The sequence below is a fragment of the Cupressus sempervirens genome, chromosome 1 (assembly GCF_028749045.1).
Source record: "Cupressus sempervirens isolate cs-2001-9-10 chromosome 1, ASM2874904v1, whole genome shotgun sequence".
Taxonomy (NCBI): domain Eukaryota; kingdom Viridiplantae; phylum Streptophyta; class Pinopsida; order Cupressales; family Cupressaceae; genus Cupressus; species Cupressus sempervirens.
Genome location: NC_143118.1, coordinates 226,451,895 through 226,469,485, shown reverse-complemented (window position 1 = coordinate 226,469,485; position 17,591 = coordinate 226,451,895). Strand labels below are relative to the sequence as shown.

General features: G+C 38.5%; 2 protein-coding genes across 10 annotated transcripts in view; one reads left to right on the top strand and one right to left on the bottom strand.

Moving 5' to 3' along the window:
• The window catches only part of BGAL17 (beta-galactosidase 17), a 271,275-nt gene that overhangs the window by 92,221 nt on the left and 161,463 nt on the right, over nucleotides 1–17,591 (bottom strand). For all 9 annotated transcript variants that reach the window (XM_089821450.1, XM_089821424.1, XM_089821433.1 and 6 more), the window contains exon 16: nucleotides 13,469–13,640. In XM_089821450.1, coding sequence (XP_089677576.1) covers nucleotides 13,469–13,640 — 172 coding nt within the window. The remainder of the gene's footprint in view (nucleotides 1–13,468; nucleotides 13,641–17,591) is intronic.
• LOC149576981 (uncharacterized) lies at nucleotides 9,211–13,169 on the top strand. The gene is made up of 5 exons (XM_089814986.1): nucleotides 9,211–9,747; nucleotides 9,865–10,017; nucleotides 10,103–10,503; nucleotides 10,608–10,823; nucleotides 13,041–13,169. The coding sequence occupies exons 1-5, from the start codon at nucleotides 9,534–9,536 to the stop codon at nucleotides 13,167–13,169; spliced, it is 1,113 nt and encodes a 370-aa protein (XP_089671112.1). The 5' UTR covers nucleotides 9,211–9,533.

The following is a 17,591-nucleotide window of genomic DNA, read 5'->3' as shown; positions in this document are numbered from 1 at the left end:
AAAGCTTGCATGCGCCTTTGTAGGTAGACTTCTTTGCTTTACCAAGGATGAGTTTATGAAATTTAAAGTGGCCCCACTATCCAGCATCACCATAACCCTTTGTCCTTGAAGGGTACCCTGTACACGGAAAATTGTGCACATAGGGCTGTTGGCAAGGGCAATGGTTCCTCCGCATTGTACCAAAGTTGCAATTCTCTTCGTACGATTTCAACTGGCCATGTTGGTGTCATTGTGGGGTTGGTTCTCTTCGGCCAGCATTTCTTCCTATTCGTCCTCATCATTGGACACGACCTCAACGTAATGGATCTTCCCCTTTCCGAGGCATCGGTGGCCAAGCTCCCAAGGTCCCTTGCAATTGAAACACAATTTCTTCCTTCGGAGTTCCTGTCTGGTAGCTTCATCCAACAAAGGCTTCTTGGGCAGAGGTTTGTCCCTTGGAAACGTCGTCGGTTTAGAATGTGAGTAACTTCGAGAGGATGATGTCGATGACGATGCCATACTCCATGCTTTATTGATTGCTTTCGACAGGATGGAAGGATTGAACCCCTTTACCCAACCTTTCAAGGCTTCTGTCAGTCTATCCATGAAGAGCACCACCCGTCTTCTTTCGGAAATGTCCATGACCAAACAAAGAGTTTCTGAAATTCCGCAATGAACTAATCAACCGATTCAATTTGTCTTAGTTGTGCCAAATCTTTGAAATTGAGTTTCGGATCCTTACCATCAAATCGCTCTATCAATCTCTCCATGAATTCCGAATAAGTACTTATTTGATCATGCCCTAATGTGATGGTGTCGTGATGCCACCATTCATGTGCAACTCCTTCCAAGTGCAGCGCCGCAAATTTGATTGCTTCTTCTTCTGGCATAGGATTCAGCTGGAAGTAAGTATCGGCCTTCATTACCCATGCTTGCGCAGATATGGAACCGGATCTATCAAATGGAGATAGATTTACCTTACTCAACTTTCTTCTAAGATGATCGTTAAAATATCCTCTGTTTCCGCCTCCCGAATATCTCATACTCAAATTTGCGTAATCTTTGTAAGATATATCTTCTTCAAGGTTTGCATTCTTCTAGTCTCCTCTCAATTGTTCTTGCATCTCTTCGCAGGTTGGTTGTTTCCCTTCGTGTTGTGCCTTCGTCCGTGGTGGAAAAGTCGGCATGGAAGGTCGAGAGTGTGTTGGATGAGGGTTTGATTTACCCGACACTGAGTTTGCGTTGTGACCATTTTGTTCTCCGAATATTTTGTTGTCCGCCAACTTCTTGAGAGTTTCTCCCATGAGTCGTTGCGTATCAGTGATCTGTGCCTGATTCCTGGCAAGTTCCCTCAGTAGTGCCACGAGTTCGACAATTGTTGGTTTCGGTTCGGCAGCCATTCGATCAACGGAATGTGTCCTTCTCTTCTGGCTATAAACTCTTATTCACTATCTACAGGCTAGCAAGATCAAAGCGCTCTGATACCACTGTAATATTCTGCTTCCGAACATGAACCAGAAAATCTCTCCCCAGGCAATTTGGTAACCAGAGGGACTTGGTATGTGATTTGGAGACTGGTACGAGGATATTGTCATGGTGTACAAATAGCAAAAGTACTTGTACAGGAAAATAGAGGGGCACATGTACGGTATGGAAAGGGGAAGGAAGTGAGTAGTACGGTGTCACAGAATGGGTCGTATGGATCTTAGATTGGTGTACGATGACGGAGGATGATGCCAGATGGTGTGGTCGTACAGTGGTCCATACGATGGGATGGCTGACAAGAGGGTCATACGGTGGAGGGCCCAAGGCCGTACAGTGTCTCTGCTAAATTCCGGAGGTTGTGTGTAGATAGAATGATAGCGTATTGGGTGACGGCTAGGTAGGGCGTACAGCAAGCCGTACGGTGAGTGAAGGGGGAAGACAAGGAAGGTAAGGAGTGTGGGAGAGTGAATGTCGTACGATTAAAGAGGGAATCACACAGAAATATTTGAATCCCACATGATGAATGCAAACACGTACTTACAAAACACAAGTAGATCAGACACAATAATTGAAACTTGAATTCAAAATAATCCCTTCAAAATATGCTGAAAGATGGTGCTCCGATTTGCCAGATCCGAGCAAAGAATTACATGCAACAAAGGAATAGGGTGAGGGCTGAATCCCACCGAAACCATGAGAGCCAAGTAGGGAAGATCTTTCACGTCCGAAATGGTGAATAGCGGAGAATCCCCAACAGAAATTCGCAGTACAGAGAAAATAATCCAAAAGCATACCTATAGACTACCTACAAGCCGTGCTTAAATACCCATCAGGAAACTTTCCGAGGGTGTACAAAGGTAGCCAATGGCGACACAAACTATGGAAACAATAAAAATGGGTCCTAAATACATTAAATCAATCGGCCCGTTAGAAAAGTTTGATTTATTATTTATTTCATAACAGAACATTACACATGCAAAAAGGTTTCTTCGCATTTATGGAAGACAACATGCAGTGTACTACTGACGTTCGTATGATGTAACCACTTAAGATCTTTGTGGTTCTTCCGAGGCCTTGGCCATGAATCCGTTTGGAACGAACTACAACTTTGGCTTGCTAATCTCCATCACCAGAAGCAAATTACACACAACTATGCTGCCAAGGGAGCTTAGATCTTGGCAACATAGATCAAGGCTCACCTTCATTGGCTTGAGGTTGGAGACCAAACTTCCAAAGAGTTCTTACAAGCTCTCAGAGCTCGCCAAACCTCTATTGGGATCAAGAGGATCAAGGAAGGTCAAGAGGTTCTCTCTCAACAACCTAACATTCTTCAAGCTTTTTTCCAACAGCATGAGAAGGTGTTTACAACACAAGTTCGTTCCTATGCCAGGGACCAAGCTTTGAAGGATTGAATTGTTGTTACTCCAAACCGGCTTGCAATTGAGCATCATAATTTTTGTGAGAAAATGCTCACCATCAATGACCTGAAGGATGTCATCTTCTCCGTGGAAGATGACAAGGCTCCTGGATGCAATAGCTTTTTGTGTGAATTTTACAAAGCCTTTTGAGATTGTGTTGGCCCTGACCTGCATATGTCCATCTAAAAGCATTTCATTCCAAATCTCTTGGCAATATTATCAACAAAGACAATATTAAATTCATACCTAAACCAAGAGATCCTGAAGATATTTGTAATTGGAGACCAATAACCTAGTTTATTGTCTCCTACAAGATTATTGCTAAAGCCTTGGCTTTCGAAATTTCTTGCATCCAACCTCTAGTTGTGTGCCCTGAGCAGACTGGATTCATCAAGTCTAAGTATATTTTAGACAACATTTTTGTGGTTTGGGAAGAAATAGAGTGGGCCATGAAGTCCAAAAAGCAAGCTATCTTCCTTAAGATTGATTTTGCCAAGGCTTATGACCATATTGAATGGCCCTTCATCCTTGCAATGCTTTAAGCCCTCAGCTTTAGTCCCACCTTCATTCAGTCAGTTCAAATGCATTTTGGTGATGCATCTTTTTGTATTACCATTAATGGCAGACAATCCAAAGCTTTTGGCCTTTTCAAATCCATTTGCCAAGTTGCTCTTTAGCCCCGACTCTATGTGTGCTTGCTACTGAGGGGTTTGGCCACCTGTTTGCCAATGCTATCTCTTTTAGTCTTGTCAAAGGAATCTTCCTACTCGAGTCACCTACCCATCTTGTCAATGGCCATTTTGCTGATGATTCCTTTCTCACTCTTATTGAGGATAAGAAAAATGTCTCGAATGCTCTCCAATCCCTTAACACTTTTTGTCTTGCCTCCGGTTCGGCTATTCAATGGCACAAGACTCTCGTCTATAGGCAATCTTTTCTTCTTGCCCCTCCTTAGCTTTCTCAATATGGCTAGAAATGGATTCAACAAGGAGAGGTCTTTCACTTTTTGAACATCCCCTTTGCCTTCCAAGCTTTGCCTCTTGATTTCTGGAATGCAATTCCTGCCAAAATTGAAAAGAAACATGAATACTCGATTACCAAGTCGCTTTCCTTTGCTGGTAAATTGCAGATTTGTTCCAAAATTCTGGTAGACACTCACGTTTACTATTCTTCTTGTTGGGCTCATTCAAAAGCCTCATGCATGAAGCTACAGAAACACCTTTGGAATTTCCTCTAGGCCTTTGGAGATTATAATCATGGGTTTCACAAAGTCACCTGGGAGTATTGCTGCATTCCCAAGGAGTTTGGAAGCTTGAGCCTTCTTTCTACATAGAAGAAGGGAATTTCTTTATGTGTCAAGTGGGTCATCCATACTTTGACTGGGAATGAGGTATGGAATATTCTTTTGAGGCATTGCATTTATATAGGTTTTCCTATTAACACACTAACTCGGAAGGGGATTGGTTTTCAAACCCTTCTATCATGACAAGACCAATTCAAATCCAAGGCACTTTTGTTGTCAAAAGCATCTATAGAGCTTGGGAAGCCATTAAACCGTGGTTTCATAGGGATGGTGATGTGTTACGTGATGGGATTTCTCTGAACCGACATAATATATAGTGGTCTCCCCTCTTTTCTGTGCAAGGGGTTCCACTTACCAAGGTTCAGGGTATTAGTGTTGTGCGTTTTTATAAATGTGGCATCAGGACACCCAAAGATTTGTTCTCCAGAGCTACCACGAGCCATAAAGCATAGGAAGACATGCTAGTTCAATTTCGTCTATCTCACCCTGATCAACAAAACTTTGACTTGTTGGTTTCTGCCTTGCCTCCTCACATGCTTCACAAATTGGCTGTTCAACCTATTAAGCTGTGGAGGAAGAATTGGAAATGTTTTGTGGACAACCAAAGACCTTTCTTCATATATTCTAGTTTTGTCAAAGAGTTCAACAATATTGGACCTCGATTAATGAGATTTTCAAACCATTTTGACCTCATCCTTTTTCTTGACATATGATTTTGTTGGGTGATTCACCTAGAATCCCCTTCAAATACACTCAAATTTGGCATGCTTTCATAATGGAGACTCTATTCACTCTATGGAAAGATAGAAATGTTGTTCTTTTCACTTACAACTTTCTTGATATAAATGTATCTATGCACACTAAAGCTTGCATATGCAATAATGGGATGATACAGATCCAAGTATAGGCTAACAAGATAGCGCTTGAGATGGCTCACCTGCAAGAGCTTCTAAACCATTAGGATAACACCCCATGTAAAGTGGCAAGTTCTATCGGATTTTGTTTCTACTGATCGCACTCCGCCCTGTGGCTATTGGCATAGACATAGCTTCTTCACTTGTTGCTCCCAGACTGTAATAACCCCAATAAGTTATAACTTCTTCAAACACCAAAAAATCTTTATACTTCAATTGTTTGACATTTCGTCAAACACTTTGCAAGCAAGCTCTGATACCACTGTAATAACCCACCTCAAATCTGCCCTCAAAAAAACGCTGATGAAAGCTCAAGGAATTTCATCAAACAATTCACATGCAAGGGATGTATGATTTCAGTTGGCTTTAAATAACTCTTTTTCAATTTGCATCAATGAAAAACTTGTGCTAGAAGACTCCAAATGGACTACACAATGGCCTAACATAAGTGTGCTACAAATTTTGACAATATTTAGTGCATATATATGATCTAAGCATGAGAAATGTACACCTACAGCCAACTGGCATTTTTACAAACAGTTGGTGTGCAAACTAACTAGCTGATAAATAATGATATTAAATTGCTTAAATGACACCAGCAACTATTATCTTCTTAATTTGCAATGAAATTTCTAATACAATGCTCATGAAATATGGCCAAGACTTTTGGCATTTACATGGATTACAAAATAATAATGCTGGTATAATGCACACTTACAGCTGAAACTTATAACCCCCTAAAAAACAATACTAATAAAGGAACCAGGTTGTAGATGGCTGTAATAATCTCCTTCTATGCTGCCCCTTTTGCTTTGCTTTTTTCGAACTGCTTTTTCGGCCTGCTTTTTCGTACCCGCCTTTTCAACCTGCTTTTTCGGTTCCGCTTTTTGAACTGTTTTTACGGATTGCTTTTTCCGCCTGCTTTTTCGGTTTCTCTTTTTTTAGGCTGTTTTTTCGTATCTGCTTTTTTCAAACTGCTACCATGTTGAATCTCAAGACCATATCTTTCAATAGCGTCAAGATTTCCAACTTGAAGGGATTTCGTCCTTCAAACTATTGAGATATAATCTCCAGAAAATTCTCCAATTTCTTTGATATTTCCAAGCCTACTAAAAAGAAGCTCTTCCCTTTCTTTTATAGTGTTCTCACAAGAGCTCAATCCTTCGTTTTCTCAATGTGGGATAAAACATCACTCCCTTTATGTAACTTATGTCTCCAATGTGTTATAAAATAAAGGGGACTCTTTTAATTTAAATATTTCCCACAAACTATAGTCTATGCATTAATAAAGTTAAATATTTAAATTTAACTTTATAAAATAGCTTTATCAATGCATAACAAATTTTATCAATGATAAACAAGTCTTCTTGCCGATTTTAAACAATTACCATCGACATACCGTTGCCATTGGATGTCCGACCATATCCAAGATGACTTACTATAAATAGGTTGCCTCAAAACCCCTCAAAAAGACATGCAACTGAAACTATCTAGGCCAAATGGCCTCTAAGCCCCTTTAATGTCCTGGTTAGCCTACGGGACCGTGGGGAAATAGGCTAACGACAACATCATGCTATGAATGCTAAAAAGGGGACATTACACAGACTGCTTGGTCCCAGGCTCCCCGTCACTCTCCTAGCGATGGGAATGCTGGTCGGCGTCGCCACTCAGCCTCTCTTTTGTTGTGCAGCTCTGGCTAGTCTCCTATTGCTCTTGTTGTTGGTTGGTCCCCCCTAACAGTGACTCCTCACGGCCTGATGCCATCTCGTCCAAATGGTCGTTCCCTTGCCTGGCCTTGGTCATTTCGCCTCCCAAGACCGAGGAAAAAGACAGTACCGATGATGGGTGGTCTCTACCCGACCCACCTGTGGACCCTAATAATGGATAGGGTAAAAAAGATGATAGTTATGACCCACCTCCCTTAGCTGGTATAGCTTTGGCTATCTAAGGTGGTTTTGCTTTTTATATATAGTTTTGTAGCCTTCTAGCATGTCATTGTTTAACTCTTTGGGGCAATCGTGTATCCCCCGACTTTATTTTTGTAAATATGTACCTTAATATTTTAAGTTAATAGTAAAGGCTTATTCATCAAAAAAATTACTATGTTCCCTTCAAAAGCTATAAAATTGTTGAGGGCTCTTATTTGGTCATATGCTAAAGATATTTTATGCCACTAAATTGTCAAATTGAACATGTGTTTTCCTTCTTGATCTTTTGAGGATGAAAACCCTAATTCAATTTCTAATCTCATATTTAAAAGACATTCCCTTGCTAGATTCGAATGATTCTATTCAAGAGTCACCACTACGCTTGAAAAAAATTCCTATTACGAGATTTTATAACAAAGTTAATTGAAATTATTTGATTGTTGTAGATTTTAAACAGCGGGTTTCAAATTTTGCAAAGATTGTTTGAATCTTGTAACGGATGAATAGGTGCTTATTTGCACTTGAACAACACCCATTCGTACACAAGATGTGTATTACCAAGATCAAAAGTCTTGGAGAAGTCCGGTGTGGCCAAAATAGGGCTTGAGCTCCTGATTTAATTTAACCGATCAACTAATTCAAACAATCACTAAGCATTTCCATACATGAACTAAAAATTCTCATACGAGCCTCATCAATTTTGTACCAGTTTTGAATTGGCACTATAATGTATAGAGGTTCATATGTGAGACATTCATCATCATAATATAAAGGTGGTGGCGCTTGCAAATACATTTGTTTGCATGTGAACCCTATAGATTTATGCATTTGGTTATCATAATAAAAAATGAAAAATTAAGTTGGATATTTGTGAAAAATAATATATATACTAGTATACAAGTATGTTCAAAAGTAAGCTCTAATTTAGAGTTCTCAAAATGCAAAATGGGTTCATTTAAAATGTTTTGCAATATATAAGTACGAAATCATATGCACATGAAAATGTTCTAAATCAACCCTTCATGAGTGTGAACCAGAGTAACGAGAATCGCCATAAAATCGCCTGAATCGGCGATTCGGCGATTAGATTCAGCAATGGCGATTTTTTTGGAATCGGAAATCGCCATTGCCGATTTCTTCAAGTGAATCGCCTGAATCAAGTGAATCGCCTGAATCGCCGATTCAGGCGATTCAGGCAAAAAATCGCATGAATCACCTGGAAAAATCGGCAGGAATCGCCCGCGGCCAATAAAGTATAGAGTTGTAAAATTTAAAAAAATTGCTTGTTTTTTTTACTTTGTTTTTTACCTATTCTCTTTGTTATAACCCTAAAGGGCCTTCTATTTGTTTAACATGAGTAGAAGAGAGGAAAAGTGAGAGAGAAGAAGAGAAAAGAAAAGCCATAGGTTTCTAACCGGCAAGAAGAAAGAGCACAAAAGAGATCAGCAATCCATTTGAGGAGGCCATCAATTGCATTGGGAGCATTAGGGAGCCAATCTCAACACTCCTCAACTCATTTGCAAGAGGTAAGTGCTCTTTTTTTTTTTGCATGTTAGTGTATTATGCATTTTTTGTTAAATTTTTATAGTTTTCAAGATTTTTAGTTTAGATCTTGAATGTTCTTTATTTTTACTAAGTTGCAAACTAGGGTTTGTTGTTTTGTAGCCTTTTATTAGCTTCAAACTTTGATATTTTACATATAAATTTTTATTGCAGCAGCCTTTGCTTTCATTTTTTGCAAATTCGCAATGGGTAGAAAAGTTGAATGTTGGAAATATAACGAAGAGTTTCCTGGAAGAACCAAATATCAAACAAAATGTATTTTTTGTAAAGAAAAAATAACTTCTGAGGGTATTTATAGATTGAAATACCACATTGCTGCTATACCTGGACACAATGTTACAATTTGCACTCACCAAACTCCTGAGGCAAAACGCACTTGCTTAATGGCATTAGAAAAAATTGAAAAAGACAAAGCCAATAGGAAAATGCAACTTGAAGGGTTAAGGGGTATTGGCTCCCATGTTCCCGCATCCGCATCTGCAGCCGCATCCACATCTGCATCTGCATCAGCTTCTGCATCTGTAGGTTGTGTTGGAGAGGGTTCTTCTAGGCTTCCTTTTTATCCTAGTTCTTCTGCTCGTGCTAGTGCTAGTCGGTCACATACTGAGACAGAGTCCCACACCAATCTATTGCAGCCTAGAGTGCGGAAAAACATAATGGATAGTTACTTTGTGCCCCGCACTACTCCTGGTTCCCAACCCACGCTTGAGGGCATGGGTTTGAACAAGGAAATTCATGATGCTGCCAGAAAGGAGATATGCAAATTTTGGTACTTTTGCAACATTCCATTTATTGCAGCCAGGTAATTGATTCTTTTTTCGTTGTTTTCTTTAAAGTTAAAATTAAAAGTAAAAGTAAAACTTTAATTATATTTACTTGTTTTATAATTTGAGTCTTTGACATCTAAATTTTTATTTGTGACAGGGCTCCTTATTGGCAAAACATGATAGACGCGGTTGCTATTTGTGGTCCGGGGTTTAAAGCCCCAACTGAGGCTGAGTTGAGCGGATACCTCTTGGATGAGATGATAGAGGACATGAGGGCTGAGCTCGAGGAGAACCGAAAGGAGTGGATTGCAAAGGGTTGCACCATCATGACTGATGGTTGGACAGATAGGAGGAATAGAACACTCCTCAATTTTCTTGTATCCTGTGGAGGTAATTGATCATTCTACTTTCCTACATACATAATTGTAAATTTTGATTTGTTGAATGCTAATTTGTTGATGATCCATTTAATTTTAATATTCTAATTCGTTGTTTTGTTACTTGTAGGATATACCATGTTCATCAAATCCATTGATGCTTCCGCACATGTAAAAAATGCCACATACTTATGTGAAGCTATTGAGGAAGTCATAGCAGAGGTGGGAGAACAAAATGTGATCCAGGTGGTGACGGATAATGCAGCAAGTTATGTTGCTGCAGGTAAACTTTTAACTTTTCAAGTTTTGAAAATAAATTTATTTGAATTTTGAAATTTGAATTTCTAATTGACTTAAAATTGTTGTAGGTAAACTTTTGATGGAGAGGCACCCCACCATATTTTGGTCCCCTTGTGCGGCACATTGCATTGACCTCATGTTGGAGGAAATTGGCAAACTTGAGTTTGTCAAGTCATGTGTGGAAAGGGCAAAAAACATATGCAAATTCATTTATAATCATTCATTTGTCCTTAGCACAATGAGGAAGTACACAGAAGGCAAAGAGTTAGCTCGCCCAGGTATCACGAGGTTTGCCTCGAATTTCATCACCTTGCAGTCCTTGTTGACATCAAGGGATGAATTGAGGAGCATGTTTGTTGGGCGGGAGTGGATTTCCTCTTCCTATGCTACGACCACTGTAGGGATAGATGTGGCGGATTGCATATTTGATGAGGATGGTTTTTGGAAACCCGCTAGAGAAATCCTGCAGGTAAATTTATTGCAATTTAACATTTAGTATTTTACTTTTACTTTAAGTTATATTATTTTATATTTAAGTTTTGACTCAAGTTTTTTGTTTTACTTTATATGTAGGTCATTGAGCCCCTTGTAGCTTTGCTACGAACTGCTGATGGGGAGAAGCCCTCTATGGGCTACATTTATGAGGGCATGGATAGGGCCAAGGAGGCCATCAGAGCCCAATATGCAGGAGTGCAGGAGAGGTATGGCCCTATTTGGGACATCATCGATAGGAGATGGCAGAATCAGCTCCATCGACCCATCCCTGCAGCAGCTTACTTTCTGAATCCGGCATATCGTTTCCGTCCTCAGTTCAAGGCGGATGCGGAGGTTCTCACTGGCTTATACACAGTGATTCAGAGGTTGAGTAGCGATGAAGATAGCGTTGCTGCGATTGTTGAGCTAGACCAATTCAACAATAAAGACAGGCCACTTTTCTCTAGCAGGATGGCCATAAATGCTCAGACAAAACTACAGCCAGGTAAAAATTAAATAATATATTCAATGTTCATGAATCTAGATTCTAATCTTAAAGTTGATTATGTAATTTTAGAGTTAACTTGTAATTTGTAAATGAGACTAATTGTTTCTATTTTTAATTTTTCCCTTATTGCAGATAGATGGTGGCAAATGTTTGGGGCCACAACCCCAAAACTTCAAAAAATTGCCATTCGTATTCTGAGTCAGCCAAGCAGCGCTTCTGGGTGTGAGCGCAGTTGGTCCATATTCGAGCACATCCATTCGAAGAGGAGAAACAGGTTGACAGTGCAGAAGTTGAATGATATTGTCTTTGTTCATTACAACCTCCGTCTTAGGATCAGACAGATTTTGGGCACTGACTCCTCTCCGATCATTCTAGAGGAGATTGATCCAGAATCAGAGTGGCTCACAGAGGTTGTGGATCCAGTCTTCACTAAGGAAGACCGTGTGTGGGTTGACCAGGTGGATATAGAGGCTGAGGCAGTTAGAGCACGTTCTTCAGGCATTGGTAGACGCACACGTGCACGCACAGGCACAGGCCCTAGCGACGTTCATGAGCCCATCTTACATGCGGGAGATATGGCTCGGCAGTCCTCTAGGACCTACATTAGACGCCTTGCTACTAGGCAGACTGGATACTCAGAGGCTGAGGCTGAGGCTGCAGCCGAGCTTCAGGATGATGTTGAGGATGATGATGATGACTATGAGTCTGAGGCTTGAGCTGGAGCCTTGTTTTTATATTTTATTTACAGATATTGATACTGAATCATTGATAGACATATGTTTCAACCTTTCATGGATCTTCATCTTAGATTCTTACATACATTTATGATTTGATGTCTTATGGATCATCTTACATACATTCTATGATTTAAATCATTGTGATCATTTGATTTCTATTTACTTCAGCTAGCCTACAATTTACATTTTAGATAACATAGTTACATATGTGATGGATTTTATGTTCCATGTTTATGTATGTTAAGTTTTAACTTCTATTTGATGATGTTATAGTGTGTTTAAGTTATATTCAATAAAGGGTGCATGAAATAAGTTTTAAATTGTTAAAATCTTTAAATTTAAAGGGTTTTTTCAAATTTGCCGATTCATCGCCGATTCATTGCCGATTCACGATTCGATTCGGCCTTGCCGATTTCGATCCGATTCCGATTCTTGTTACTTTGGTGTGAACATATACAATGATTAATAAATCAATGATTTTTACAATTGATCATTAGGTAATTATTTGATAATTCTTGTAAGAACCCCTGTGAGTTCTAACTCTATTTTTCGTTATGATGGTGATATTTCATCAAAAAGTTAGTATGCAAGGTATAATATGAAATGTCCCTCATTCCTTGAATCATAAAACACTATACAAAATTACAAGTGTTATGCATAGAAATTTTGTCACCATTTGTATGGTCATAGCATGTTGAAGCCACCACTTGTACCACTACCACTTATATGGCAATAGATCATTAAATTCTTTTAAGGACTCACTCCAAATCTAGGTGCTCACTACCTGAATTGGAGACCAAGATACCCTGTCAAAAATAGCAATAACCACATATTGACATACTATAAATAGTAAGTCCCTTAAACTGAGCCAGCTGATAAATGAGTCAATCATCATGCACACCACGAATCCGGGTGCCCCTACCAGATATAGTAGATCCTCAACAATAACTTACTATAAATAGTAATTCTATGAATAGCCTCTCCAGTCAACAATACTGAACCTCAGTATTGTCAACGAGTTGTTCAGGTGCCTTGCTAAAGATAATAACCTCGACTTTGCCAAAATACACACTTCCTATATGTAGTAAGTGTGCCAGTCTAACTTAAACAAACAGTAATCCTCGAAAAACTTAACCTTCGAAGTGGAGATATAGCCTTTGGCTTGACCAACTGAGACCCTCTATCCACTAGACTTAGCCTACAAGGGTCAATGACAGAGTAAACTAAACAAACTCTAATGCTCAAGAAAAAGGGGACATTACAATTCTTGTATTGTTGGCGTGCCAGGTGACAAGGCAACGAGTGCAGTATTTTAAGCAACAGACCACTGGTAATCATCAGGTTGATAGTACACAGATGTTGGTTATTACCACCAATGTAGAAACACTGCCATCTATCATAAAGTTCAAATGGTAACTTGTGGCAAATCAATTGGAGCATAAGCAATGTGATACATTTAGACAAAAAAAGAATTACTAATTCGAAAAAGTTGTTTAATGAGATAGCAATATGAATAGGTCCCTTATGACAGTCTTCTTTGGCCAAAGTTGATGGGATTCTCAGTTAGGTAACTTTCTCTCAGGAGTACAGCATGCAAATACAGATAAAAATGTCACTTTCTATTTTCTGTCAGCTTGAATCTTCATGTATGGATGAGCTGAACTGAAGAATGGCTATTAATTACTAATTTAGATTAATGTTGAAACTGAACATACCAGGATTGCTATTTAAACCTGGAGTAATAGATAGCTTCACTCCAAATTCCCTTTCTGTTGTGTGTCTGATAGAATTAATATTATGGAGGTGACTAATGTTGATCAACGAAATTGGGTGGATACGCCATCCAGTTACTGAAGAGCCATCAACAAATACAGGAGAAAGTAGGCCCTGAGAAAAATCACACAAATTAGACATTAGATTTTTCGTTTCAGTTACCTGTTAATACATGATTTATTTCAACCTATAGTAAATGACAAAGATAAATGGTCAAAAGAATTTCTATTTGTAATTAGATTGTGCTTCAACGATGCATTCGAGGTGTGATATTTTGTTGAAAAACACATCTTTTTTTATGTTAGAAACTGCTAAAAGTTATAAATATAATTAGAAAATTTTTAATGTTGAGACCGGGTTTCATTTGTATTCTCAAAGGCAACCATGTATGAATCCCACAAGAATGTTACCTTGTCAACAATAGAGACGTGAAATGAAATGAACAGTTGTTATTCTATTGTCAGAAAATTATTACTAAACATTCCAAACATTATTGAAAGAGAAACTTAAAGTTTTGCAAAGAAAAAAATGTTAAGTACCACCAAATATCTTTCTACAAATAGGATAAGGATGTATAAAACTAGAGTTATTGTTAATTGTTTCAGATGTTTGAGCGAAAAAAATAAGTGTTTGCAAAGGAAAAATGTTAAGTTCCACCAAACATTTTTCTACGACTAGTATAAAGATATCTACACCTGGAGTTATGCATTAATTGCTTCAGATGTTTGAAAAAACAAAACAAGAGCCACAAATAGCATATTGCACTAAAAAGATTAGATGATTGAATAAAATAACTTGCTATGATAGCCTTGCATCAGAAGTTACAGAAATTCAGCTTGTTTGTTGAGACAGTCTTGGACAGCAAATTGATTCTCCTTAAGGTACTGATCATTTCCTACTAGCAGAGTAATACACCATTTTAAGGAATTCTGATCTTCTCCCTTTACTTCTAATAGATGATTAGATCCACATAGGCTGTTATTTACATTTGCAAAAACAATATCAATAAAGGAGTCCTTCATTTGGCCCATTCTAGCAAAAAAATAGGGATGAAATTTTAAGGAATTTTTGTTGTCAGCTAAGTCACAAGGTTTGAATTTGAATTGGAGTTCGGCAACTATAAAATTCAAATGAAGTTTGTAAAGAGTTAAAATATGAGGAAAAAAAATGAATTAAATTCTACTTATATAATTTTAATTACTTTTAAATATATGTAATATATTCCATAAATTATCAAAATAGTTAAAACAGTGATTTGAAAACTTTATAAACATGATGACACATTTATAAAGTATAAAACATAAGAAACATGTGAAATCACAATTGCAAAGATGTGTTTTTGTCACAAAGGTACAATCAAAAGCAGTGTTATGCGACTCGGACTCGCCTCTGACTCAGAAAGTCAAAATTGGGCTCGAACTCGAACTCGGCAACCAGACTCAGCCAGGACTCAACAAGGACCCACAAACCCATCAAATTCACAAATTTTTAAGGATTTAAAGATTTCTTCATGCATCATTTAGTTAATTAACATCAAATTCACAACAATTGAGATAAATAGAAGCTACTTAACACTCACACTCAATTTTGCATATAGATCACATAAGTATAAAAGAGAATTTTTGAAGGAAAAATACTAAATAACATGATATAAAGTTAAACATAGTGTCACTATCAAATATCTACAATAAATGAAATCCATGGAAACAGAAGTTCAAAACATATATCAAAATATTAGCTAAAATGTAGAAGACTAAGGCTCATAGTAGCCTATGCCCTCCTAAGAATACGTCTAAGATAAGTCATGGAAGACTCTAGAGCCATCCACTCTCCCTGTGTTCGAGGCTAAACCTCAAGGGCATCCTCATCCTCATCCACACCCACATAATCTTCATCATTAGACTCGGATTCATCACTCCTAGCCTCAGGGTCATGAGAGTTGGCCTATTATTGAAGTCTAGTATGCTAGCAGTGGTGGATACAGACTCATACGGGATACTTAGTGGCCAAAGTTGGTTCTACAATCAGTCTAAGAGCTCGTCAGGGCAGTTGCTCAATTTTAGGGATTTTCCTAAAACCTAGGAGGTTGTGGTAGTGATCAGAATTGAGGCTCCTCGGGACTAGTATATGGTTTCAATTTTAGGGTGATAGGGTATATTCCCTAGTTTCTAGGAGCATCCCTAGTTTTTAGGGATGGGACTGCCAGTTGGCCCACATTGCCTGGCATCAGTCACAGATAAGTGATAGGATCTGTTCACTACTTATTTGGTTGGTTTTGCTTTCGAGTTGAATAAAAAGAAATATTCTAAGTTTGCATTTAAATAAATTAAAATAGAGCTATTTATATCAAAGTAACGAGACTCGGACCTGGCTCGGACTCGGCAAGGGTAACTTGACTCGTGACCCAGCTCAGACTTGCCCGTGACTCGACAATGACTTGACAAAATAATAAAACCTTTGAAATTTAGCAAAAAAATTGGATTTATATTAATTCCATGCACCCATTCTTGAATAAAGATTAAAGACACAATAAGATCATAAAATAGAAGGTAATTTGATCACATACGTAACATACATTGATTACGTAACTACAAAGGCAAAAAAATTAAAAATCACCCGAGTCAGATGAGTCAGCCAAGTCACCTAGGAGAGTTAGCTGAGTCAACCGAGTCAACCTGAAGAGCCAGGGTCACAAGTCATTTTGACCCCACTGAGGTAACTTCACTCGCTGACTCAAACGACTCACTCGACTCGCGGCGAGTCTCATTACTATGATTTATATAGCTAATTTGGAGTAATAAGGGGTTTTTGGCTTCATCGGGTCAGGCAAGCCTATGTGTTATAACTCCTTGGAAAAGGTCTTCAATTATTATAACTTATTTTCATCATCCAGAGACCTGCAGGCACCTAGAGTTATGTTATTTGAGGAAACGGGTGTTTTTCCTATATATAAAGGCCTTTTAATTGAGAAAATGTCATTTTATAATAGAGGGAAAGGCATATTCTCCCTTTAGGGTTTGATTGGCTTTGAAAGGAAGATAAAAGGAGATGTTGGCTCATTATTTCATTATCTTTTACATCTTTATTCTTAGTATTGGCAATTTTTCTCTGAGGAGCGATTCTAGAGGTCTGGGATGCAAACCCTAGAGCCTGGCTATTGGGATGCAAACCCTAATAGATGATTGCAGCAGCATTCTACAATATTCTTTCAGCAATTGACAGAGATTGATAAGTTCAGCATTTTGGGGTGCTTGTGCATTGCAGGTTGAGGGCTTTGTTTGGCACGTTTGGATCTTCTTACTGCCTTAGCGTGACTACAGCAGTCACACAACTACTTTTCAGTTGCCACATGATTTGTTGGTTGGATTACATCAGCCATCTCTGCCCTTTTGGTACGTGGCTGGTCCATTCTTGCAGCTGGCGCCATTATTTTTTGTTTGTAAACACTTTTGCTGGCATACTAATTACATATATTGCCTAGTACGATTTGTAGCTATTCTGGTTGACTGAATATTATATTATTTGCTGTTGTTGTTAATAATTGTTTTAATTATATCTGGAAAATACAAAAAGGAAGAAACAATCCTTCTACAATTTCTATCGAATTCTCTAAGACCATAAGGAAAGCACAGGAAAATTTATTAGTTTAATCAAAACTTATAGAAGTTCAGTGAAAGGATCCTTTTGGGATCTTTTAGTGTCTTGCCCTTCCTAAAGCCAGTCCCTAGCCCTTGTTGCGCAACTATCACCTAACACCATGTTGACAAATGAAAGGGGTTCATACCCGTATAGTGCTTTGAAGGGTTCCATCTCAACGGACATGTGGTAAGTGGTGTTGTAACAATATTCCAACAGATGCATCCATTTGACCCATGCCTATTGTTGTGCTGAAATGTAGTTCTGAAGGTAGCCTTCTAGCCACTTGTTGGCAATCCCCACCTATCTATGCGTTTGAGGGTAGTAGCTAGTACTTGGCAACAATTTTGTTCCTGCCAACCGAAACAATTCTATCTAGAAAAAACTGATAAATCGACCATCCCAATCACTAACAATGTTTTGGGGTAA

Excerpts from the sequence above, each read along its gene's own strand:
- LOC149576981 (XM_089814986.1), top strand. The coding sequence starts at position 9,534 with ATGATAGACGCGGTTGCTATTTGTGGTCCGGGGTTTAAAGCCCCAACT. Across the intron at positions 10,018-10,102 it reads AGCAAGTTATGTTGCTGCAG|GTAAACTTTTGATGGAGAGG; the intron begins GTAAACTTTTAA and ends AAATTGTTGTAG. Across the intron at positions 10,824-13,040 it reads CAGCTTACTTTCTGAATCCG|GTGACAAGGCAACGAGTGCA; the intron begins GCATATCGTTTC and ends TTGGCGTGCCAG.